Source organism: Orbicella franksi, chromosome 2 (assembly GCF_964199315.1).
Source record: "Orbicella franksi chromosome 2, jaOrbFran1.1, whole genome shotgun sequence".
NCBI classification, from domain to species: Eukaryota; Metazoa; Cnidaria; class Anthozoa; order Scleractinia; family Merulinidae; genus Orbicella; species Orbicella franksi.
Window position 1 is genome coordinate 16,439,612 of NC_138146.1, and position 27,839 is coordinate 16,467,450.

Below are 27,839 nucleotides of genomic sequence, written 5' to 3' on the forward strand. Positions count from 1 at the left end.
GCGCGAAGCTCGAAGATCTTAGAAGAGTACACAACTATAAAAAGTTTAATCAGCTTTTCTGGGTCAAGCTTTGATTGAGGAAAAAGTAATTCCAGGCTGTCTCATCGCTGTCTCCCCTCGAATCACCTTGAAATCACCATTTTGTTCCTCACGGTGAACCGTGAAACATGGCGGCTGTCGCATCGCCATTTCGAACGCCGGATTTTATTTCTCCAAGTGCGAGACGAAGGCGTGCAATCGTCCTGACAAGTACTAACACACCGACAAATCACTTAGCAGAGAATGACGACGCTGCTGAAAGAAGACAAAGACGTCTTTCGAAAGCGACATCTGCAACCCTTCAAAGTCCTGCTACCCCGAGAAGTGCAAGTCGTGTTGATAGTGAACGGTACAGCTTTATTTTCTTGTTGTTGTTAAAAAAGTTACATAAAAGAGCAACAAAGGGAAGGACAAATATTAAAAGCTTGAGAGTCTTTGAAGTTTCTCCACTAAAGGGTTAATAATATTAAGCTTAAGTTTATATGGCGTTTATTTGTAGTAACTTCATATATGTACCTTTATCGCACTTTTGAGTTACATTACTGCTACATTGGTTCACAACTGTAACTGTTATGTTTTTGTTTATTCTTACTTACTGAAATGTTTCTTTTGATCTTCTTACCAGAAGCCAGACAGCAGGAACTAACGGTCTGACTAATGTACAACTAAAAGACTTGTACTCAAACTGTATAAAGTTGTCTACTGAAAATGTGAGTAAAACTATGTTTACACATCCCGAAATTTGGCCATCATATTGTCAGGCTATTGAACCCCTAGTTTGCCATATACAACTCTGTACCATGAGTAATCAATAATATTAGACATTGATGGGTGATCATCTGATTAGTCAATCACTGATATCTTGTCGATAGCCCACCAAATTTTCAGTTATCGATTAGAACAGGAGAGTCACTTTTTCTAACGAAAAAAATGATTGTATTTGTAACAGTTATGCATCATAATGAGAGAATATTAATGAACAACTAATAGTTAGCTCTTATTAACCAAGCAGGAGGTCTGTACATGTATGGGAGAATCTTGACTGAGGTCGTGAGTACAGACCAACTAAGCTTGGTTAATGAGATATTTAATACATGGCAAACAAGAACAATTTAATTCGTTTAATGTAACTGGTTTGTACTAACTGACATTTTGCTTGCGAACGTCAATGAGCTGAATTTAATACTGCCAAAGATTGCTCATCCTCTTTACTTTTTTTTCTCTTCAGGCTTTTTGGCACTTTCATAAATATTGTTAGAAGAAAATAGACAATGATTTTGCATTTTAGTTTTCTACATTATCACTGCAAAATATTACCAGTCTAGATGCCAGTCTAGATGGGAAAATCTAGACCGCTTTCAATATCAATGTCAGCCAATCAAATTCGTGAATTTGGTAGTTCACAGTCCTTGTGAGACAGAACCATATAATAATGGTAAATATTAATTAACAGGTGATAAAAAATTGATGAGTTGTCAATAGAATCAAAACAAGACAACGAGTAATGAATGTACATCACAATTTTTTTTGTTACCCCTCATCCAGTTCTCATTGATATTTGGCAATAAATCAGCGTGTAATCAGTTGAACACCCTTGGATTGCCCATCGATTGTATTTCATTGATCATTGATCATTATCAGTTAAATCTGATAGTAGATATGGTAAAACTGGCATGAAAAAGACTCTGTCGCTCAAAGACTGAAGATGAATAAAGTTAAGGATTAGGCAAAGGTTGGCTTGTGGCAAGTCTAATAACTGGTAAAAAAGCGAGACTGTAAGACCTGTGAAATTTGATGGTTTTTGAAAAACCATTTGCCACCCCTCTCCTTTCCTCTCCCAGGGTTGAAGGTGTCTCTTTTTACTGCCCCTGGAGCAAGCAGATGAACCTTGAAATGCCCTTGAAATCTTTTAAATGTAAAGATAAAGAGCTGAAAAAAAATTACTATACAGTGTACATCCATGGAATAGAGTTGTTCCAACTGAGCACATAATTCATTGATATCAAAGTGGGTGGCTGCATGTTTTCTGTAAGAACTTCCAAATGGTGGAATCACCTCCCCTTAAAATATGCACCTCTCAATCTGTGAATATTTTAAAGAATTTATTACATAAACATTTTAGATTAAGTCAGCTTAGGCACAGGGTTTTTATTCCATTTTTAGACAATTACTTTTAGACTGAGTAATGTTAATGTCTAATATTTACTTCTTAACTGTAGATAATGGTCTTATATTTTGTATATTTAGATTTTTAATTTAGATCTTAAAATATTTATAATAAGTCTTTTATAATTCTTAATTGGGGACCACAGGTTTATTAGTTGTAAAACTATTAAGTGTAACCCTCTTTAAATAAAGTTTGATTGATTATTTTTGTAATGATAATTTGAGCTTGGAATTAAAAAGAAAACAATTTAATTCAGTCTAGCTTTGTTTTCTTTCAGAAAATCAATGCAAAGAATGCTTTTGGTTTGCATTTGATTGATTACATGCAAGATTTGATCAAGACAGTCAAAGAGGGAGACATGACTAACTTCCAGGTTAAAAAAATGAATATTGCCTGGTAATCAGTGAATATTGTGGGAAATTTGTACTCGTTTTGTGCACTATTTGTACTCTGTAGATTGCATTTGGATTATAACTCAAACTGTACATCAAATGTTAAATATGGGTAGTTGTAAACTTATCATTAGATTTCAGTGGACTGTCTTAACAAACTCCATTAAGATTTCCAGAAGTCCAGTTGCGCCCTTGTCAATCTCATCTAAAAACAGTCTCGAAATGGGGGCTGGAGTGCAAAACTGTTGGATGACAGTACCATCTTTATAAAAGGGCAAGGTTTAGTAAGAGCCAGGAATGGGTTGGTATGGCTTTAGCTATCAAAAAACTGAATTTAAAGAGGGGGAGGAGCTTATTAGAGATGGAGCTTGTTACCTATTTGTTATGACAAATAACTTTATTTGTCATGTGATAACAGGTTGCAAGCTGCACTCTAGATGCAAGTGCTAAAATCTATGCTGGCCGTGTTGACTCCATTCATGCCCAAGCCTACAAAATGTTAGGAGGTTTAGGAAGAGCTGAAAATCAAGGTTAGTACATATACACTTGCCCGTATAATAATATTCTTTTGCATATGCAGTCAAACTTACCAAGTGGATGTCTAATAGCAGGAACATTTCTGGCCAGGAAAGATACAAAAACTTGGACGGGGCTTGTAATTTGATTGAAATATGACCTAATGCATTGTAAGCTTGTGTTTTGCCTCATGTCCACATGACCAAAGTCACATGGACACAAGGTATTTGTGGGCCTTAGTGCATTCCTGTGTAACCATTCTTTGCTTTCCTAATGTAAGATTCCTGTGAATGGCAGTTCTGGATACTCCTGGGTTAATCAATTTTGTTTATGAAAGACAGGCATAAAACCTTGAATTACCGCCAGTTTAAACTCATCAACAATAGATGAGCTTGGGGAAGGTGCCTGGAAAGATAGTGGAGCCTCAAGCACAAGAGCTTGGTGCGTAGGGTAACCATGACAACCCTGTGCACAAGAGCCGAGTTGTAGGGCAACCATGACAACCCTGTGAGCGGCAACCACCAGGCACCGTCACACTGCAAAAACGGTGGAACCATGATACTTACCTCATACTTACCAGAGAGGGAGGGAGGGCAGGGAGCTAAATCGCCAAGCACAGTCGAAACAGCACAAATGCACGTGAGAATGAGTTGACCTTAAAAGCCACACTGTAAAACCACACGACCCCCAGCAGACCCCACACCACTGCGCATGTCCAAAACAGGGGAAGGCTGCTGACCAGCATTGTTTCGCGTTTAACTTAGCTTAAATTACATTTAACCACTTGTATTATGATTTTGGCCACCACGCCCACAACTTGCTTGGGATTTAATCAATTTTGACTATAAATTACAGGCTAAAACACTGAAATGACAGGTTTTAGTTGCACAAACAAATCTAAAGATCACAATGAGCGGATTAAAAACTTACAACTAATGCTTATTTTCTGCAAATAAACAAACAGGTGTAAATCACAAAAATGTTAATATTATGTACGTTGTGATCAATATCTCATTGTATATATCAACGTGGGTCAGATCAGGGCATCAGGCCTGATCAGATTAATTCGTAATGATACCAGAAGCATAACACTTGTATATTCTGTTTAATTAAACACATTTTATCAAAAACATTAGGTATAATACAAGTGTCAGGCTACTAGCGTACTTGCGATTTTTTTTCTCGTGCTTTTCCTCTCGTACATGATGCGCTCTTTAGGCTCGCCTCACTTTCGCCTCTGTTCACCTAGAATACGCAAAAAAAATTACGCCTGTTCTGCATGTTAGGAGCAGGTGAACAAATAACCCAGAACTGACTGGCGCTGGCTAGTGTTTTATTCCTCTGATATCAGTATCATTTCTATCCATGAAATAAAGCAAGAAATAACAGATTAAAGCTTTAAGTTGGCTTCCACAAAGCGCTGTGTAAACATTCTTGAGATGGAACCCTGTGACAATCTGTTTTGATATGGAGTTCCAAAAAACTAAGTATAACCCTAACGTCAGAAAAATCAAGAAATCACAATGATCAATTGTCGATGAGGTTTAGATCGGGCCAGATCGAGTCAGATTGAATTGTATTCCTAAAAAAAGAAGTGAAAATGCGCTCCTGTTTACTTTATCTTGCGTTATGCTCGCATTTTACACTTGTTAGGTTTAGCAGTGGATTTCTCAGTGCTCTAAAACAAGTGGCATGAGGCAGGCCAAAAGTGCATTTTGATTTGTTAAGTTAGGACATAATGGGCATAATTCATGATCTGTAATCAAAGGAATGTTTGAAGTAGCATATTGTTAAGTCATAAACTGTGCATTAGTTACTGTAAGGCCTCTGACCTGTTTACACAGTTGGGTATCATGTTTTGCAGATGGAGATGAAAATGGTGGAGAAGGGCCTGGTGAAGAGCAACAAGGACCTCAGAAGCCGAAGAAGGTACTAACATAACAATAAATAAATGTGTAACTTAACAGGGCAGGAAAACAAATTTGAAATCCACTTGCCCAGTGGGGCAGTTAAATTCATTTTTCACTTGCCCCCACTTAAATATTACTTGCCTACTTGGCAGCCAGTATGGCAATCAGAGGACAAACTCAAATAAAGTATCCTTGGATTCCCAACTAATCCATGCTTTCAACTCAATGATTAAAACTAATCTTGCAGTCTTAAGTTTTGAAATAGCTTCTGACTGGAAATTATCATTTATTAAGCTGACATTTTCATTCAGACTCACAGGACTACTGAGGCTAATTTCACTTGCCCACCGGCCCACTGAACTTCTATTCTCACTTGCCCAAGAGCAAAATTTACTTGCCCCAGACAATCAGACCTCAGTTTTTCCCGCCCAGCTTAACAATGAAAACATGAACTTTGTCATGTGTGTCAAGTCTTGAGAGTAAAACCAACCATGACAAATTTATGATGCAAAATTTAAATTTAATGGTGTCTATGCGTAGAGAAAAAATTTGTCAGCTGAGATGCCACAGGTTGAAACCTTAATTTTGACATCGCTCATCATTCTGGGCAAATAACTTTTAAACCTGCCCCCTAATTGCCTAAGAGGATTCACATGATTGTTCTAATTTCCATCCATAAATCTGATGACTCTACAAAATTTGCCACAAGAGCAAACTCATGTAAATCTTGCTAGACTTAATTTCCCTGTAATTTTTCCCTGCATATTTCACAGAGGTCATAGGTTAGAGGCTTGTGTAATGCTACTCTTTCCTTTACTAGTGTGCAGCACTGCTTTCTAATTAGCTGCTCAAAGTTAGTTACTTCACAACTGTGAAGATTATTTTTTAATAGTCTATTGAATTCAGACTGAAATATGTACTCTGTCTTTTTATTGCAGTCTTCCCATCACAGACCTGGAAATACAATAGAGACAAATCTCAAGAACCTGAATGTTAACCAGTTTGACTTAGCTTTTGAGGTAAGTTAGTTGTTCAGACTCATATCTCTTTGGTTATGTATTTTTCTTACAATCGTTACTTACATGTGTATTTCTTATGTTAATTAGTTGAGCCAGCGCTGCATGCGAGTGTAGGCCAATTTGTCAAGGGTTGCCCTCTGTATCCATTTTTTTCTATAATTATTTTTATTTTTTTCAAGACACACTTTTGCACACAGTCATACACTTATGGAAAAGAAGATTTTGAACCTGTAACAATGAACTTCATAATTTTATGTTATATAATTTTGCACGTGTAGAAAACTCATCTCTTGTACAGAAGGACTTGCTCTGTAGGCTACTGCTAGACAAAATTGCAAAGTTAACAAGGGTGGAATTTGTTGTAACTGATATACCATATTTTCTCAAATTAATGCCCAAGTTGCTAGTGGAGGGAAGGTGCCTATGAAGCCCGGGGGCTGCAACCGCAGTCACATCCCCAAGGCGCTAGAACACACGACTGACCTGCCCAACCCGCAACCAAGCCACAAGCCCCACGCACCAAGCCCCCTACAGGCACCCGTCACACTCAAGCCAAATGGCATTGGTGGAAAAAAAAAAAGCTAAAAAGAGGGGGGGATAGGGAGGGAACGGCGAGAACCGCTAAACTATAATTCAATCCACAACGCCTGACACTTACAGAGCGATGAACACACTGCGAGCACATGGGATGACAAAACATGTACTAACCAAAAATACTGCTGGACAATGTCAGCCCCAGGGCTCTCAGGACCATATGACTGCTGCAAACGCTACACAACGCACCAAACGCTAAACAAACGCTAACAGATGGCCAAGGCACTATCAAACGCCTACAACAAAACGCTACTGACCAGACTAGCTCCTGGTCAAAAACTATGTTAAATTTCATTGAACTATATCAAACGCTACAGAACACACCAAACGCTAACCAAACGCTCACAGACGGCCAAGACACTAACAACCGCCTATAAAAACGCTAGTGACCAGACTAGCTCCTAGTCGTTAACTATGTTAAATTTCATTTAACTATATTTAAATGCTGGGTCCCAAATAAATGCCAGGTCTCACACTGACAGGTAGATTTGTAAATAAGCCCCATTAACTTTTATATAATAGAATAAACTTTATGTTTAATTATTTTTTAAGCTCTCAAAAATATTGTGTAAAAATCCTAATAACCCCCAGCCTCAAATATATTCTGAAAAAGTCAAATAATTGCCGTATCAATGAAGCCACGTTTGAAATAAACGCTAGGCACTATATATAATCGAAAAAATATGGTGGGCTACTGCTGATAATATTCATTTGATTAATAATTTATCTGTCAATGTTGTTTATAGGTTGATCCATTGTTCCACAAGACATCAGCAGCCTTTGATGAAGGTGGTACTGGGGGCTTGCTTCTGAACCACTTGTTTGTCCGCGATGATAGCTGTGAGCTTCTTCTTGATTCCACAACTGTAACCATGACAACACGAGATTCGTCATCAGAGGGCCAAACAACACAGGACAACAGCATGGTGGACCTGTCGGAGCTAAGAGGCAAGATATGTCGTAAATCATTACCTTACAAGAGTGTAGTAGAACATGTATGAAAACCATTGTAATGTTGTGATGTTGCATTCTGAGTAAACTTTGCAGTATCCTTGCTCTTACATGCACATCTTTGGGATCATGTGTATTAAAGGCATCTGCAGTCGAATGTTGATCGATACATGTACCTTTGATCAACACTCCTTTGACATCTCGATCGTCACTCGATCGACTTCTCGATCAACACTCGATCAACAGTCAGTTGATAGTTGGCAGTGTCGACCGACACTTATGTATCGATTGACACTCAGTGGCTTGTCTGCAAAAATTCGTCAACTCTCGACTGAATGTTGCCTGAGATGTTGATTGAGTGTCGACTGAGTATCGATGAAGATGTCCATTGAGTGTTGATCAAGATGTCGATCGAGGGTCAATCAAGGGACTACCAACTGACACTCGACCATGGATGCCTTGAGTACACATGATCCAACGTTTGTATGGAACACCCCTGTTCTTTAAGGAGGCCAAGGCTTACTCAAGGCTAAGCACGGTGGCCAACCATTCACGGACTAGTAAACATTTGGTTTGGGCTTGTGGGTCTAGGGCTTGCACTAACCATTTTGGTTAGTGAAAAGAGGGAGAGATAATCCATGTCCATCTCGTATCACAAGGCTGCAAGGTTTTTCCCCATCTATCTGAGTCTACATGTAATGATGCAAATCCTCTTGAAGCTACACTACAGAGAACTTCACAAGCAATTAATAATTATATTGTTTTCTCGCATGCTAACTGCTTGTAATTTATTCCAAAATAATAATGTTTCACTGGTTCTCCCAAGACGAGACTATCGTCTCTCATCTCTCAAGACGAGAGACGGTAATGTGCTTTTGAGCAGTACTGTGTATTGTAATACAATATATAGATTTAGGCCAGCCTAACAGCTTAGCTCCTGGGCCGGGTTGTTGAGGGCCCGATTAAGCTAACCCAGGAAAAGGTAGAATTTTGATTTCATGTAACTTTGCGGTGAGGTTTTTCTGTATATTGTTTGGCCTTCAGTTTTAAGTTTTAATAATCGCCAGATACACAAAACAAAGCAGCAAAAAACGTTTGTATAGGAGAAAAAGTTATAATTCAGTTAACTTTTAATCCTGGGTTAGCATTAACTGGCTTCTGAACAATCCTGTCGTTTTCAACAAGTTAACCTGACATGAGCCCACAATCCAATTGAAATCAGCATTTGGTCAGCAGTCTACTTAAAAAAACACATGACCTGTAAACTTGAGCCCGCGATATGGTCACGTGATACTGGTCAGCAGATACCTTGTTTTGACAGGTGTCAATTGATCATAACATGGATGTCCTATATCAAAGAAGTAGATGGTAAACCAAGGCTGCATGTCTCTGTCAACCTATTATTTGGAGTATGGCCGCCATTTTGCACAACTCTGTCGTCGTCATCACCATCGCCGTCGTGCGTATGCGCCCAGGAGCAATACCGCTAACCATTATAACCGTGAGAAAATCAACTCATGCCCCGGTTTCCTTTTTTTTCCTATATGAGTATGGAGCTCCACTTGGTGGCCCTTCGGGCGGCTGGAGCTCCGCAATAATTATTTCAAATGTTGAAATGTGTTTGCCTTCCCAAATCCCTCAAGGTAAAAAAAATCCAAACCCACACTTGTGTACAAGCAAAATGTTACTTACAAAGTCGGTGTTGTAATTGCAGATGTTTACAGCCGTGTAAACTTTGAAAGTCTTCAGATCTGTCCTCATTTTAATGACTTTGAATTCACCAACTGGACAAGAAATAGAGAGGTACTGTCTTTGATCCTAACTTGCTTTTTTTGTTAGTTAAAATTTGCAGCACTTACTCTCATTCAATGCCTGATTTATTCATTTGATGAGTCATTTGTGCTCATGTGATGCCAGAACATCAGATAACAAATAAAACCAGCAAAGAGAGGGATGAACCTAAACATGGAACTCAGGAGGCAAAAGTCAAATTGATGTATAGTCTTGTGAAGGAAAGCGACACCAGTCTCTGGAGACTCGTAACAAGAATAAATTTTTTAAGCCAAAGCAAACCGAACTAGCAAAACATACATGGCAAATAACAGGGTGTTAACAACAGAAACCATGAAGACCTACATATCACCTTTGACATGATGTTTGTTACACCACAGTTGAACGGCTCTGCTCTGACTAGTACTTAAAAGAGGAACTTTTTCTTAGAATAGAGTGTATAATGCCCTTATGTGGCATTAATGTGAGACAAAATTAAAAAAAAGAACACAGCAAATGTACAAATGTTCAAGCTGCCATGTAGACCCGTCCAGAGCGTAATCAGATGACATTTCCAGTAACCAGGAGTGCTGCATGAATTAAATTATGAATTTATGTCATACATACTTTGTCGCTCATACATCCAGCTGTCTCTTCTCGGGGAGGAATGTAGACTGGACTCGAGAGAGCAGCAGAACTCAAGCCTTTTAGTTCCCCAAACTTGCAAAGAACTTGGGCACCAGTCACACTGAAATGAGAATTTCAGTGGAAGAGTATGAATAATAAATAGTTACTAACAATACCAATTAATAAATGATAAATAAAATTTAATAAAAATATCAGAGAGGAGGGGTGGGAGTGAAAAAAATGGAAACAATGAACACCCAACTGGAACAATGCCAGGCATGAGGGCAAGCTGTAATACTAGCATGAAGCAACAGTGGCCTGACTGTTGCTAAGACCAGGAACCCAGTGACCAAAACAGCTGACTGCCTCCAGTGGGAATGCCAGAAATGCCTGAGAAATGCCTTGATACTGCAACCACCAAAAAACGCCTGAAACACTAACAGCTAACGCCAACAAAAACACCACAATGCTTACTAAAACCAGTAAATGCCTCTTGCTCCTCTTAATTAACTATGTTAAATTACATTTAACTACATTTAACCACATTCATCAAATCTTACAGGCTAACGCTGATTATGGTAAGATGGTAGCAGAAATGGAGAAGAATGAACACGCTTTTGATGTGAATGCACCAGGTGAGAGACCATAGTTCCCTGTAGTGCTTGAAACAGGGTTCGAACAGGTCCTGGAAAACCTGGAAAGTCCTGGAATTTTATTGTGGCATTTTCCAGGACTGAAAGTCCTAGAAAACAACCACTGGTCCTGGAAAGTTCTGGAAATCTGTAAAAATTCGCTTAATTCTCAGACCAAACCAAATTACCAGAACTGACATTACATGAGCTGTATGGCAGCCAGTAAGAGGAATTAATTTTGAGGTCTTGGGAGTTAAAGGGTTAATGTGAATTTAAGATTCCTGGAAAAATCAATCTGAGTCCTGTAAATTTGTTTCTGAAAAGGTGTACAAGTCCTGTAAAAAATCTGCTAACAGAGTGATAGCTATTAGTGCCTTAGTTTGTGGTTCCATCTGGAACTTCAAAAGCACACAAGACTATATCTTGAAGGTATTAATAGTGTAGGGATTTTTGCATCTCAGATGCAAGGCTTTAGCAAGGTTTGGACTTTGTATAGCAACCATGTGAGGCTCCGGACCTAGCCATGCAGTTTTGTTACCCTCTGTACACATTGCGTGCCTATAATGAAAGCCAATATAATTATTCCATGTGAAAGAGTTGTCCCATAGAGCTTCTCAAGGGCTCATGTGAAAATTTTACATGTACACTTAGAAAGAAATACTGATGTGAAGTGGCATTCTGCGTCATTTGATAGTTACTGAGCCTGAACCGGACTACGGATTTCCAGAAACAATGGGTGATGACTACAGTGATGATGATGTGGCTGGCATGGGAGGGGTAAGTGAACACTGTCTGTGTAATATGGTGGTAATGCTAACTTATAAGATCTTGCTCTTAATATCATAGGTTACACACTGATTACAACCTGGCTGTTATATTCATAGGTGTCCGCAGGTTCACTACGTTCCTTGCCTAAGAGAAAAAATACAATAGATTTTAACAGTTGTGTAATGTCCGGTTCACAGGACATGGAATTTGGAAGGGATCACTGTGAAAGTGTTTTCCATAATCCAATCTGTAATGCATCACTTGCTTTTGCTGACGGACAAGAAGCAAGGCTTGTTACTTCCCAGGATGGAAGGTCTGTAAATAATCATCTTTTGATTTTTGTTCACAAAAAAAGTGGTTAATAATCATCATCATCATCATCATCATTATCAACTTCATTTATTGAGTGTAACACTGAACGGTTCAGAGTGAATTATCAGCTAAAGGCAAAGTAATATGGCAACATTTTCTTTCAACTTGTCCTGCAATGTTGTTGCACTGCAATTTCAATAGCATTGTTGTGTTTTACCACCTGCATTGCAAGTTGCAGAAACATTGGAGAAAGTTGAACTCCTGATTACTTCACATGTGTTACCAACACTTGCAACACAGGTGGTAATACGCTTAACGGTCTTTTTAATTTGCAATGCAGCAATGTCGCAGAACAAGTTGAAAGAGAATGTTTCCCCTAGTCCCCTATTACTTCTCAATCTGCAGATGCTGTTTTAAGACTTCCTTAACTTTCTTTGTAATTAAAAGTTTGTCTTGTTTGATTTCTTACCTGTAGAACCATTTTAAGTTTTTAAATCTTTTTTTTGGCAAAGTATGCTTCAAAACTGTGAAGCTTCCTTTTATATTAAGTTGGCAGAATTCCCACATGCAACTGTATTGAAACTTTACTGCAAAATGTTATTAATTTTTTACATGCAGAACAACTTTTGATCCTGCCGCTGCATCTGCAGGCACGCTGTGCTTGGAGCTGTCATCTCAGCCAAGTGACTACTCTTACTTCAAGTCTGACCTCATGTCAACGTGGGCTGGACCCCAACACTGGAGACTTCATTCCAAACTCTCTAAAGGTATTAACAAAATACTGTCAATGCCAGGTGCTTTGTTGTTGGCTAGAAAAATCTTAAAGCAAAGATGCTTGATGAGTTTTTGAAACAAGAATAGTGTTACACTTTTTAATTCTCTGGTTGTATTTTTATTGTACTTTTGTATTTGTATTGTTCACTGAAAAACCCACTTTTGGGAGTGTGCAATAAAGTTCAATTCCTTTTCACTCTATTCCATTCCATTCCATTCCACTGTCCAGTGAGGGGGTTTTTTGATTGTGGATGTGTTTGTTTTGGTTATGTATTAACCATGTTCTTGACTAACTGGTTAAAAATACACTAAGTAAACAATGTTTTCCAATGCCAAGCACTCAAGCACTCTCTTGTTTTTTGTTTCAAGTATTGATCTGCTCTTTGTGTGATTTATATTGTGCAGTTTCAGAAAATATCCATGCCCTCTATAGAACTTCATTAAAGGAGGGGGAGGCTGGGGTTAAACACGTTTTGGAGAGTTGTGTATGGATATTTTCTGGAACACCACATTTGATTTGCAAAATGTGATTTCTTTGGTTTTGTGGTGAAAAATATGTTGTATTTGCTTACTTGTAAAATAATATTGCCTTGGAAGCCTTTTAATTCATGGGGAAGAGTTCTACATGTATCTTTTTTTATATCTTAATTTACAAGTCTTCTATTGATCCATTTGATGATATGGTGTGAAGTCAAACTATACAGTTGAACCTCTGGTTTCCCACAACAGTCAAATCACTATATTTGGAACCTCTTGAACCTCTTTGGAACCTCTTGTAAGTGGCCACCTCTCATAAGCAGCCACGACCACTTTTAAAGCTAAAAGTTTGACATTTTATTTTGTTTTTAACCTCCCGTAAACAATCACTTCACAGATAGTAGACCATAAATTGGACAATAAGGTGTTGTAATAAGGTGTTGTAACATTATCGCATTCCTGGGAGTACAAGAGACGGAAATTCCTCAATGGGAAGTACCAGATTTTTTTCTCGAAATTGTCTTTCACTTGAATAAAACAGTTAAAACATGGTTTAAGTCTCTGCAATTACCATATGCTAATGAGGCACGATATTTATTTTGACCCAGTATGCAATGGTCTAAGCTCTTGTAAGGGACCATCTTCTGTAAGTGACCACTTAGGCTTGACATTTTTGGGTGATCACTTATGGGAGGTTCGACTGTATTTTCACAGAATGAGGTAATTTCTGGCCACAGCCTTGTCTATGTTGATGATTTTATAACTTGAACTGAACAGAGGCATCCTTGTTACAGGTTTACCAAACTCTATGTCAGGTTCAGAAGAACAAAACAAGAAAAAGAGAACAAAGAAACAGCCCTTTACCGTCAAATTTGATAGTGAAGTGGATTTTGGAAAAAGCTTTTCAAGAGGAAAGGTAATGCTATTAGCAGCCTTGCACATCATATCCTGCAAATGCTAGCATTGCACTCCAGCAATCACCTTTCATAATCCTCCGTCTTCACATATTCAGTGGTCCTGGGAATGTTTGTGTCTGGAAGATCCAGATGAATGGCTGCACTCAGCAGGGTTAGGGTTAAGGTTAAAACTCCAATAAACTTTTTAGTGTTCCGTGAAATGGTCTTGATCTGGGCTGCTTATTAAGGTATCTTACCAGGGATGTACTTGCTATCTGAAGTTTTCCACAGCATGAGGCAACTATATGAAAATTGCTACCTGCTGACTGGATGGGATGCCATAGTCCATTGCGATGATTAATAAACCCAGCATGTTGTTCAGGCTTCCCACTGCCATTTCAAGTGGCTTGAGAAATTGCATTTTCCCAAGAGCACAACATCTGGCTAGCATACTCTCCCATGTTATGAAATAAATGCAATGGTTACCTCCTCTCAGTTTAAAATGTAAGCGTAACCAAAGCTAGTCCAAAGTTTTGTGAGAAATGAATTTTAATAGTAAGAGCTCTAGTGTCACAATGTTACTAAAGCCATATGCATGGGCCCTGACAGTTGCTGTGCCATTTTGGTTTATGTATCAGGCTGCGACAACCTTGTCCAAAGCAACCCTTGCAAAACACACAGCAACAAAGACAACATTACCAGAAGACCTTCATTACGATGCTGACAAACTCTTTAGACTCTTCATCAAGCCCAGGATCATGGTAAGCAACAAGACCATCCTGACAGAATTCAGAAATGAAATGCTTTACAGTTGATTGTTAAGTTGATAAAGCTAAATTAACTGCGAGACAAATTTGGCAAGCTGACATTTTCAGAACTAGCTCATTGTGGTTTACTGCTGTCAGTTTTGAGGGAATAACAGAGGCCCAACCTTTGTAAAATATTCCAACATTTTTTTCTTATAATCATACAACACTTCATGAACAATATGGGCTTTAATAAATATCCACAGTGAACAACCAAGTGCTTGAGAGAAGACCGCAGTACCAGAACATGAGTTTTAAGATTTTTTTCTCCATTTTTTGTAACAGGCAAAATGTTACATTTCCCCAGCTTGCAGAAAAACCCTGTCTTGTGCATTGTTAATGTAGTATTTTGCACGAATGTTTCATTTGACCCAGTTTCTAATCCTCAAATTTTGAGGTAGGTTCCCATGGGAAGACTCTGAGAGAAATATATCATTAGAACTATATTACCCAATCTTCCCTCAGTAGCCTGTGAACAGGCTCTCTGGTCGAGGTTGGGGCATAGAGAAAGAGGAGAAAAGGGAGAGGAGGGGAGAGACCCCAAGCCCCACCCCATTCCCCCCTCAGCAACTTCACTCTGAGCCAGTTCCTTTCTGGCCCCTCCAGCTTCGGTAAGACCCTTTCAACCAGAGCCTGTTCACAGGCTGTCGCTCAACCACTCAGCCATGCGACTTTTTATTGTCATTTACCTGGCTCAAGTGTCCCACATCATGGTTTAAAACTTACTAAGCAGACAGTTACTAGAGATAGAAAAAATATCTTGGAACATTTTACAAAAGATTTAAAGTTGCCTCAAAACTGTAGCAAGAAACCTTACATTGTTTCACTGATAGGCGAGGTGGAGAGTTAGTCAAAGTGTTAACTGTCAGCTGAGAACTGATGCATTTTTGACTGAAAACTTAGATGTAAAGTGATAGCTGACAAATCACTGAAATTGGATGACTGACTTTCCAGGGTCCCTTTGCAGACCCTCTTTTAAAGTGACTATAAGCTACAGTTTACTTGTAAATAGTGGGGAAACTGGGCAATAGAATGTGCACTAATTGTCTGTCAGATTATGTATTCTGGTTTCAACCTGGGAGCAATCCTCCAATCAGGTCATCTTACAAGTATGGTTCTACATACTTGATGCTTTGCTCCCTATGATCTAGCTTTTCTCTTTTCTTTTCTTCCTATTTTTTCGGTTGCTCCTCAAATTGTCCACAATCATTCACTTCGCATCTTGTGACCTTGTGTGTTTTATTTTCAAAAGGTTAAACGTCAAATTCAGGCACAAACAGAGATTAGAGATGATGGTAAGCATGTGAACTTGCTTGATACCATTAGAGGGATGGTTACAGCAATCCTTCTATACAAAGCTCCTTCAGAAATTTAATTAGTATGAAATGACCAAAGATTTTGATGTATTTCATTGCAGTGTTTATTTCACGATTCTGTTTAATCAAAACTTGTGTAGGAAAACAAATGAATTAACTAACTTGGTCAGTGGGTACTGCTACTCTGAAGGTGGCTCAAAACAGATTCCAGCACTTTGATTTTGATGGGTTGTTATAACCACTCTTTATCACTTGATGCTACAATCATGGTATCAAAAAACTACCCAATCATTGGTGAACATGTTGTTATCATTTTCGTGACATAACAGGTTACCATACTAACAGTATGACCTGCTGAAAACACCCTTAATAACAGCTCTAAACACTTACAATTCAAAAATGGTGGGCGAAATTTTTTTATAAGACGCAACTTTTGGCAAAGTTTTTAAAAATTCTGTACCTAGGGTTGAGAGCCACCTTAATTTTCAAACTTAACAGTGGCTCTGAACCATATATGCAGATTTTTCAAAACTTTGCCAAAAGTTACGTCTTATCATGCTTATTAAAATTTGATAGATATAAAAAATTTCACCGTGTTATTTCTGAATTGGAAGCCTCTAAAGCTGTAATTAAGGGTGTTTTTAGCAAGTCATACTGTTGTTATAGTAACCTGTTGTGTCACTATAATGATAACAACTTGTTCACCAATGATTGGAAATTGTTTTGAGCCACCTTAAGCAATCAAGTATTCTTCTTTCTTGACTGAGTAAATTTCATAGAAAAGAGAGTTTCATTGTTCACCAAGACGAGTGGGTATACAGCATTTAATTCAGAAAAAATATATATTTGCCTTGGCAGGCTCAGCATGGTATAACTATGACAATGCAAATGACTGTGCTAATTACTGTCCTGATCTCCAAGTAAGTACCATAAGTTATGTTATCTGAGATGTACTCAGGTGTCAAAAAAATGAAAGAACTTATAGGAAACAGCAGAGATGGTAATTTACTACATATTTGCATGTTAAAGGGGCACTATCATTGTAATTTTGGTTCAAACAGTGTAAAAGCTATGATTGAGTACCTTTACTCATACACAAAATGCTCCTAGAACAACAAGAGGAACATACAAGTACGTTGTTGAAGGTGGCACAAATTGTGAATCATTGTTAGCAAGTTTTGCAGGCCAAGAAAAAAACTTCAGTACATTTACATAGTAATTCTTTTACAAACTAGACCGTAATATTAAGGTCTCAACTAGTTTCCATCAATGAAAATTATGTCTTTTGGTTTTGATGTTTCAGAGTCATGCTGACAGTGTCCCTTTAATCCAAAAAAGCTTGAAGACTTTGACATGACTGTCTTGTCAATATAAATGTGTCCAGCCCAATTCACAGACACTTGCAGTAGACCAATTTATGAGGATGGGCAACCTACCACCCTCTCATCATTTCTCATTTGTACAGTTGGAGGCGCACATTTCATGCACTACTCACCACAAACTGTGAACATGCAACTTACATGTAGCACAGAAAAGGTTGCAAAATATATTTGTAAACAGAAGATTCAGGAATTATATTATTATATTTGAAACAAGAATGATATCGATTTACATCAACCAACTGAAAAGTAATTAATTTTAAGTCCACTTCTAAGAAAGTGTCCTAGAAATTGTCCATTCCAAAGCGGTATCCCTCTCTACTGTAAGGTAGATGCTGGTCCAAAGGGTATCTTTGTTTGCTTCTGTGTTGGCAGGATGGTGATGATGACGATGACGATGTCTTTGATGCTGCAGATGGTGCACATGACTTGCCAGGTGGAGAAGCTGGATTCCCCATGTCACAGGATATGACATCACAGGACATGACATTTGGCGACTGCTCCCAGGGCCTCAGCTTCACTAATGAGAGTGCCGTGGAGCAAACACTCTTTACTGGTGATGGTCTGGTCGCCCAACCCAGTAAGGTGTGAATTAGCTCCCAGTGCTCATCCTGTATGCGAAACAATCACTGACTGGCTTTCCAAGCCTGGAAAAAGTGTTGAAATCTAAGTAAATTTCTGAAAAAGTAGGAAATTTTTCAAATATGCAACAAGTTTATAGCTGTTAGATGTGGTACATATATGGAAAGCCATAACTTTCTTATGTGGTTGTTTATCATTATTTGGTGTGGTTTCTTCATTATGTGTTGTAGTTACTTCATTATGTTTTCTGGTTTCTTCATTATGTCTTGTAATGTAGTCCTGACGTGACGTGTTTTTATCATGATGTTGTGTAATAACTTCATTACGTGGTGTGGTTTGATCGTGATGTATTGAGGTTGTTAAGTTATGTTTTGTGCTCTTGTCATGATGTAATGTGGTTACGCTGTTATGTTGTCTGGAATCTTCGCTATGTGGTTTGATCATTACGTGATGTGGTTTCGTCTTTATGTCTTCTTGACCTCACTTGCGATACCAAGCTCTAGTATCCAGGCTTCTTGCTATCACGAACTGGTTAAACCAGTTTTTAGATGGGTCCCAGTTCCTTCTCTTCCCAGGTGTTAGAGACAACAAAATGGGGGGAACAAGCAACGACATTTTGTCAACTATACTTGATAAGATGCACCTTGGGCATCTTATTGAGAACTTCCAGCGTGAAAAGGTAACTGTGGATCAAATATGTAAGCTATCTTCTGAAGAAATGGACCCTGAACGTTATAGGTCCTTCGACGTAGACGGCCTTTCTTCCTGTTTTCGGCTTCTTCATGATTGACCCTATGAATGCTGTCACAGAGCCTCATCCTCTGAACCTTTATTCCCCGATCTGCCAGTATTTGCTTAAGCAGTCCCTCTCCACAAGAAGGATATTCCCTAGTTATTTCCTCTACAACTTCATCAAGCTCACTTTCTGTTATTTCTGTGAATTGCAACGGACTAAGACCGTAACGACCCATTCTACGATAAACAGTACGCAATGTCCTCAATATTAAAGCCATCCTCCAGGTACCCCTCTAGATCTGACCTAGAAATTATAAGTACTCAGGAGCGCCACACGCTTGTTTTCCTGGTTTCCTTGGCGGTGGATTGCTACCGTAGTTTAAACACTCTGACCTTAAATTCATCACTGTGTTGCAATCGTTCACACCTTAACGTTCCATTTCTTCAGAAGATAACTTACGTATTTGATTCACAGTTACCTTTTCACGCTGGAAGTTCTCAATAAGATGCCCAAGGTGCATCTTATCAAGTATAGTTGACAAAATGTCGTTGCTTGTTCCCCCCATTTTGTTGTCTTTAACACCGGGGAAGAGAAGGAACTGGGACCCATCTAAAAACTGGTTTAACCAGTTCGTGATAGCAAGAAGCCTGGATACTAGAGCTTGGTATCGCAAGTGAGGTCAAGAAGACATAAAGACGAAACCAAATCACGTAATGATTAAACCACATAGTGAAGATACCAGACAACATAACAGCGCAACCACATAACATCATGACAAGAGCACAAAACATAACTTAACAACCTCAATACATCACGATCAAACCACACCACGTAATGAAGTTATTACACCATATCATGATAAAAACACGTCACGTCAGGACTACATTACAAGACATAATGAAGAAACCAGAAAACATAATGAAGTAACTACAACACATAATGAAGAAACCACACCAAATAATGATAAACAACCACATAAGAAAATTATGGCTTTCCATATATATGCCTGCTCACCAAATTTCCTGTTCTGGGTGACTGTAATATTTAAAAGTTAACTTAATCGCCTTAAGAAAGAACAGGCTTATGTGCAGACAAGCAAGCAGAAGATTTTTAAAAATCACATCAATTTTGCTGTATTTTTGGTCAAAAATGCTTCTGGAACACTAAGATGAAGACATTAAGTGAATTGTTGAAGGGAGAGCAAACTGAAATTAAATTTAAGCAATATTTTCCAAGACAACTACAGAATTTCAAAAAGTGTGCCAGATTTTTTCAATCTGACATCAAAACCTTACGTATTCATAGCCCATTGTTTATCAATGACAATTTGTCTTAGATTTTGAATTTTCAGTCATGTTATGTCCCCCTTTAGGTAAATAATGCAACATAATGAAAAGAAGTCACAAGTTTGAAAGAAGCACAGTTTTTCTGAGAAAAATAATTCATTCATTAGTTTAAAATTTGGAGCAGTAAATTAAATGAACAGAGGAAATTGTGTTGCAACAGAGCAAAAATTAGTATTGAAGTGTCATGTACTCAAACTTGTACCATTTGTCTTTAAACACAACATTGACCTAATTTGTTGGCAGGTTCAAAAAATTGATATTGGCTATGCCAAAACTGCCAAAAAGATGGATGTAAAAAAGCTGAAGGGAGCCATGTGGGGACTGCTAACTGACAATGGTGAAGGGAACAAGGTTTGTTGATATACTTTCTGACTACATGTAGCTTACCAAAGGTTGTTCTAAAAGTTCTGCTACAAACTTTTACACATGTAAAACTTCCACTATTTCTAATAAATTATTTTGTTATATCTATTCATTTTATGTCTATCTCTAGAGAGCAACTTACTCGTTTTGGAAAACATCCTGTAAGAAAACATACTAAAAGCCATACTGCTGCCTATTTAATTTTATCTCTACATATAGCTCTTTAAAATAGTTGGCTTTTATTTTCTTCAGACTGAATCAGTCCTAATTCCAACCAGTCTAAGCCAAACCAAACAACATTCCATGCCAATGTTTTGTGATTGGTACCTCTTTGTTGTACGTTTAATAGGTAATATTGACTTGGCATGGCAATGCCCCCCTCGATGTTTTTATACCGAAGTAATACTGAGTTGATTTGACATGGTATAGCTTCAGATTTGTTCAAACTGTCCAATAAACAGTCCCATATTTCTTGATTATTTTCTCTTTGTTTACACGTCTTACAGGAAAATGTTGCCATAGATCAGCAGGGAAAACAAACAGACAATAGCACTGTGACTACTCCTCACTCATTCAAAGAAATTTATGCCCAGTTACCTGGAAAACTTTCCAAGAACATGGCAAAGAACTTGTCAGTGTCCATCGCCTTCGTCTGCATCCTTCACCTGGCAAATGAGAAGGTAAGAAACACAATAACAAAAACAATGTGCTCTAACTGCCTGGCTGCCTATTATTAGTTTAGTCCACAGGTTTTGACAATAGAAAAATAGAAGCACTGCATGTCATATTAAATTGAAAAGTCTGAGTGTTGTAATTGCTGAACAACGTCTAAGTTGTGGCTCATTGACATAAGATATTGATATTCTTTCTTTAATTAGAAGTCAAGCTTTCATTCACATAACTTCCTAAGCCTTCAAGGTACATAGAGTGGCCACATGGATTTAGGGGACCCCAGTTCACTTCAGTCTTTAGTAATAGAAACTTGATGAAAGAGAGCCTCGTTAATCAATTCTGAAAAAAAAAAAACGTACAAGTGAGGCTTTTGCATACAAATGTCTTCAAGGTGAATGAGCCTTTCAGCTTTGTAGTTGCCTTACAAAACAACTCCCAAACTTCCCAAGCTAACATATTTTGCAGCACTTGTTGTCATGATAATGACAATGACAGTTATTGTTTCTATTACAAACCTGGCCAAAGAGGTACAGATGGTGTACTGTCACATATAATATAGTGTACATTATTAACAGGGTACTCCATGTGTATCCCAACTTTTTAACCATTCAGGAAAAAAAACAGTTGTCCAGTTGCATATTTTAAGTCAATATCTGATTGGCTCATTGCATTATTTGCATTATGAGGCCCTGTTAGTAGGGTGATTTATGTGCTGCTTCTGAATTTCATCACAAGTCATGTCATTTTTCATCCTTTTGTCTGCCTCCATGATGCTGTCTCAATGACATGTTGCCCATCAGAATTTTACCCTAATAGGGCCTTTTTAATGTTTCTGCTGTGGTTGTTCACAAGTGTTTACCTTGGCTTTGGTTTAATGACAATCAGTGGAAACATGCTTTTTTAAGTTGGGTTATTTTTTTTTCTTTCTTATTCTAGTGCCTCAAGATGACTAGTGAACCAGGAATGACAGATTTTTACATTTCTCAGGGCATTTAATATTTCATTTATTATTATTATTATTATTATTATTATTATTATTATTATTATTATTATTATTATTATTATTATTGTGATCCTCCCCTCATTTTGTAACTTTCAGTTAAAACTAACCATCAACTAAATGTAGGCCATCATCACTTAAAGAATTGGTTCATGCTTAGCGTGCGTATATCGAGTTATGGATGCATGCGGGAAGTTTGGAGAGCATGAAAGAAGTGTAAGAGTTGCTCACGGCGATAATTTTAATTTTTGATATGTAACAATTTTGTTTGTGGTAAATAAACTGCAAGCAAACTGACAAGATATTTATGGCTTGGTGTTTGTTTCTGACCAATTGATCATTTTTCATCATTCAGTCCCCTCAGAAAAATGTTTCTCTTGAAAATATGAGATTCTTCAAACTAAAAATTGGGAAAATGATTGAAATGCAGTCAAACTTCCCGTTTTTGGCAGGTTAAGCAGTTCAACATTCCCTAAAGCATACAATTTTGTGATGGCTGTCATTAAACCAAAATAATCACACCTGCCCAATTACAACAAAATGCAATGTAAGCAATATGAAGTTGACACAAATATGCAACTGGCAGTAAGTAAAGGAAAACATGCTTTGGTATTTCATCCTGACTGGTTACAAACAACACAACTTGGCTGTTCTGCATAGTTAAGCACTTTTTGGAAGTTTTTCAAATTGATTACTTTACATTACTTTTGGCAGTCAATTGCAAAATGCAATATTGATACCATGCTGTTCCAAAAATTTCATAGACTGTAGTAATTATATTAAAAATTACTGTAGCAATAACAGTTATCCAGGGAGCCTACTCACCTCTAGTCAGTGTTTTTCAGTAGGCCACTATAAATTATCCATTTAAATTACCCTGAATTCTTTAAAAGTTAAACAATGAAAACTTGCAAAAAACATTTCAACTTGAACATTTTATTCATATTTTCTAAACTACAGGAATGAAAAATACAATTCAATAAACAATAGTTATGAGCGTGGTAACTAACATAGACTGTAGTCATGGTTACTTCTAATACAGATTCCACACTCAGTGTTCTCAGTTGAAACCATAATGTCTGTTGCAGGTGTCATAAGAAGGTTAAGGCGATGGAATAACTGCTTTAATGAAGTAGAGAAGGCCCTTGGCCACAATACACCGTGCTGAAATGCAACAGTTAATGAAAAAGCTATTAAGAACTACAGTCACACTATATACATTCCAAATAACATAACTTGTAACTTTATATAAAATTGCAGCAGTAGTAAATATATCTTGTGCCAAATATTAATTTTTCAATTTAATAATTAAACATAATATGAATACCTGAATAAGTCAAGTAGGGAGGCCACAAAAAGAACAGGTTTATTATTTCAAAAAATTGACTGGTCACTTAAGTTTTGGAAGTCCTAAATTTAATACAATCATTAAATATTTCTAGTTCACTGAAGACCATAAATTCCAATTACTGTATAGTATTCTATCCAAAATATTTCTGTCTGCGAAAAGTTAAACAAATAGTTCACTAATGTTCAGTAAACATCTCGCACCATGCCTGGAGTATCTGGTCTGCACCACCTCTTGCTCTGGACTGCAAGGTTACTTCAAAGCTATCTAGTGTTCTGTACCATGGCACGATCAGAGATTCAGCAAATGGACTACTTTACTGTGAAGAGTGTAGATTGGGGGCATCAACACTCCAACCAGAAGTCGCACCACTGGGCAGAGGTGATTCAGGTGACAATGAGTTCCTTCATCAAGGGATAATAATATTGGGCTGCTATCTAGGAAGTGGGGACCCTGTGCAGCAAGTGGAGGAGTACTAGTTTTTTGTGGTCAAAATTCCATTTTAAGGCAGGTGTTCAGTTTTTGAGCTGTTTTACTGTTTTCTGATTGGATGATATGGATCAATAATGCTTTTCGACTACAAAGATTTATTGAAAACAGTATTCTGTTCCTTCAAGTGAAGCTAGTTTGTCTGAAGTGTGGTCTGAGAATGTAGCTCAGGTCTCATCTTCATGTAATCGTCTCCATACCAACTTCTAATGAACTTGTCTACATTATCTGACAGGCCAAGATAGTGTCGATTGTTTATGGTGACCTCAGTGGATTTGCCAAACCAATCCTCAGGCGATGGGTAAAGATCAACATAGCGTTGTTCCAGTAGAATGTTCTTCACAGGCAATAGTTTCTCCATTTCTTTGAGGATCTTGGTGTCGAAGAGAGAAGGGCTTTCAAGACTATCATCTTTGAAATGCTGCTGAGTATCTACTGCAATCATTGGAGCATAGTGTGGATAAACTCTGGAGACTGGGGGATTTGTTTTCCATGCCACAAAGTACTTGGGACCCAAGATCTGCTGCATCAGCAAGAAGTTGTCATATCTGTCATTGTCGGCCTTGTGAATTGCGGCATCGACATCATCAGAGTATGGAATGAATGCCTGACTTCTCACTGCACCAAGGAGCGTACCATACACAATGCGATAATCCATTCCAATTTGATTCATAGCATCCACTGTTGCAGCTAAGATATCGTCCATGATCACATCACAACAGATCGGAAAGCCATCAGCTGCTGCCAGTGTGTTTGGGCGGGACATTAAAGGTTTTTCAGGACAGAACTGCTTGTCATCTGTGCATTTGGTCCATTCAATCTTGTCTGGACGTACAATGCGTAAGATGCTGTGGAGTTGTCCAAGAGTTGAATAATCAATGAAATCTCGACTGCCTTCCAGGCTGCCACGATCAGAGTATGTGAGCGCATGTGAGAAATGGCAGTGTGATAATTTGGCTATTTTCAGGGTTCCAGTCGACCTTATGAAGAAATCAAGATGGCTCATACTTCCAGACTCTGCACGCCACCTTAAGGATAGAAACAGTTCTTTTCGGAGAACAAACGCTGTTTCTGCAATGTTGCATTCTTGGTACCATCCGAGACCTTTGCCATCACCATCAGAATCATCATGAATTGGTCCAAAGTTGCGAATAATCATTGTCCAGTTGTTTACCTGAAATTTGCAAGCACTCTGTTCAAGCAATGTTTTGGCTTCACTGAATCTTCCTGCTTGCATCTTAGTTGTTGTTACAGTGGCTGCATCATAATCTCTGTGTATATCAAGAAATTTTGTCAGCTTCTGTAATGCCTCTCGGTCTTCCAATGCCAGGCTGGCCATACCATGAACTTCATGCCAGGATGGCAACTTATGGGGAACCATCATGACATACTTGACAGAATCCCTCATCAGCCTTGACTCCACCCTTTCTTCAGGCTGGTAGTCCCATCCAAGGATCTCAACAGAGTATTTGTGGACACTTTTGTGTAGAGGAGGGGGATGGCCACGCCTTGCATGTGATGAAGATTCTGGCACACACTTTAATTGTAGCAGAGCGAATGTCAGACAAGAAACCACAAGAATTGTTGGGAGAATTGTTTTCCACATTTTGTGCTTCATTTTATCTTATTGAGCCGAGAAAAATATAGAGCTGCTTATCTATGAACCCTGGGGAAGAGAATCAAATAAAAGTATCTTTTATTAAACAATCCCTCTTTTAAAATCATAATATAATGTATTATGATTTTAAAAGAGGACATTAATTATTTTAAGTTCTTCAGTGCAATAAGTACATGAATAGCAAGATGCCTTATGCTGGTCTTTTCCTTACAATAGTTATAATAAATAAAACACTTTATAAGACACTGTGAGACACATAAATCATCATATGGGACAAAGTGAATAAAAACTACAACACAAGATATAACAACAATTTTATTTCTGCACAACAAGGTCTAAAGTGATGCTTACAGGTTGGGCTTAAGTTACATAAGCCCCCAGGCTCATCTATTGACATAATGCAATGAGCAGTTCCATGCATCCATAACCAGCCCATAGAAGGTCATGGGAAATGTTTCTTGGGGAGTTGGGTTCTAACATGCCAACATTTCTATTAAAAAAACATGACGCTACACTTAACTGACATTTCCAGGGGGTGGGGGGAGGGGGTAAGTTAACAAAAACATCTCTGTGGGGGTTATAGAAATTTTCAGGAAAAACACAATACCATATTATTGTACCCAAGTGAACTGTACTTAAATTCTTTGAGAACACCCAATGACAGATTATCACATGCTTTTGACGATTATGATGTTGAAACTACCCTAAATGGTCAGTGCTAGGAAATAAATAGCTTTGGTATGTAGACTGGGAGAAGCTTTGGACTAATAGGGGGCTGGGTTTGTCATGTGAAACAAAAAATACCCATGGCAGATTCCAAATTCCAAAGGGGTGGGGAGAATTTAGAACACCAAACATCCAGAGGAAAGTATAAAGCTAGATGGGATAATTGGGAGAAGGGTTAAACCTGACACAACCTACATGTCCTGTGGGGGTTACGGTAAATTACAAAAGAGATCATAACATCATTACTTAGGTAGATTTCATGTGAAACTTACTGACTTATCTTCCCCCCCCCCCCCCCGACCTGACCAAACAGAAACAACAAATATACATTATATAAGACACTTTACCTAAAGCTAAGAATTACTTACTAGTAACATGTTTATGTGAGGGGGGATTTTAAGTCTAAAATTCACTTGGTCTATCGCAACTGGAAAATATTCCGTGTCTAAGCTAATACTGGCGCGGCGTGTAAATTTTCACAACACGCCCTTGAATGACACGTACACGGTGTCAACATGAGAGCGCATTTTAGCATTGCGAAACGCGCAAAAATAGTCACCAGACTAATGTAAGCTTACGTTAATTGAACGAATGGTTGTTTAGTCAGATTTTCTCAGAAACGTAAGCTTACACATTTCTGAGGGTTTATGCAAATTAACTGATAGAGCGTACGTGATGTTATGTTGATCCACGATCGTGATCGCGCTCCAGCGTAAAAACCTTTGTCAAATTTGAGCAGAAGCGGAAAGCCTTTTCAGGTTTTGCAAAAAAGAAAAACTATTGAACACAGGACACGTGCTCTTCCCTGGATCTAATTGCCTACTTTCCAGTGTTCACCACATTTCCCCCGGCCCACCATGTCAAGCATGAATTCCGTCCACCCTACAACCAGAAGACCTTCACGGATGGGCGATCAACAGTGCGATCATTTCCAAACCATCCCGGGAACCACTGTCTTGTTCCTAGACAAAATCCGTCATTGTATAGGCAGGCCGCAGTTGGCAGGCTTACCTCTGTATGCTAGAATCACACGCACAATAGAGGAGGTTGCGTAATACCAGTTACATGAGCTTTAAAACATCTCACTGTCATATCTACAAGAATACTTACGCAGGATGTTTCGCGTGGAGCTGAATCCTTCGAAAAGTTAACTACTGCAGACTATTTTGTTGCAAAACCTTACCTTACGAAATTCCGTCAGGTAAATGAAAGCACATTCCAGTAATTTCACTTGCCGTTTGACGCGCTACAACGCGACGAAACACAAAAGACCTGTATATCAGGTTTCAAGCACGACAAGTGTCACGATCACGTCTCACGATCGGCGTAACCTGGCAACCGCCATTATACAATCCGTGATACTGCAAAAGGTTATCAGTTTTGGCAAACAGTAAATAGGATACGAACGAATTCTTCAATGAATGATCGATTCTCCTCTTTTTAATTAAGAACGTCACAGTGATTCAATTTTCACACTTGGACAAATCAGTGATGTACAGCGATCTCTTCTAGACTGCGAGTTTGTGTTCTTTTCAGTGGCATCGAAGATTTAACCGTGAAAGGCAGAAATAAAAGATTTAGTTCCGCATGTGATAAATTGTGTGAGAGCCTTCT

At 38.3% G+C, this 27,839-nt stretch overlaps 2 protein-coding genes across 3 annotated transcripts; one reads left to right on the forward strand and one right to left on the reverse strand.

Moving 5' to 3' along the window:
* On the forward strand, positions 1-22,337 carry LOC145478285 (condensin complex subunit 2-like). Its single transcript, XM_081456249.1, has 20 exons — positions 1-388; positions 665-749; positions 2,484-2,579; positions 3,017-3,128; positions 4,979-5,043; positions 5,963-6,043; positions 7,384-7,585; positions 9,303-9,391; positions 10,548-10,620; positions 11,312-11,394; positions 11,583-11,698; positions 12,316-12,464; positions 13,743-13,864; positions 14,483-14,605; positions 15,903-15,945; positions 16,825-16,886; positions 17,721-17,930; positions 20,253-20,360; positions 20,879-21,052; positions 21,981-22,337. Exons 1-20 carry the CDS (start codon positions 168-170, stop codon positions 22,038-22,040), a joined length of 2,274 nt encoding a protein of 757 aa, XP_081312375.1. The 5' UTR covers positions 1-167; the 3' UTR covers positions 22,041-22,337.
* Positions 17,910-27,567, reverse strand: LOC145478263 (uncharacterized). 2 transcript variants are annotated; one of them, XR_014048219.1, is made up of 3 exons: positions 27,409-27,567; positions 20,970-21,037; positions 17,910-17,992 (listed from the first exon to the last, which is right to left on the reverse strand). XR_014048219.1 is itself a non-coding variant. In XM_081456224.1 (2 exons), the coding sequence occupies exon 1, from the start codon at positions 25,497-25,499 to the stop codon at positions 24,015-24,017; it is 1,485 nt and encodes a 494-aa protein (XP_081312350.1). In that variant the 5' UTR covers positions 25,500-27,402; the 3' UTR covers positions 20,970-21,037; positions 23,055-24,014. The 2 variants fall into 2 exon arrangements, 1 of the variants encoding a protein (XP_081312350.1); XM_081456224.1 differs by lacking the exons at positions 17,910-17,992; positions 27,409-27,567 and adding an exon at positions 23,055-27,402.
* Positions 27,568-27,839: the final 272 nt, after the last annotated feature.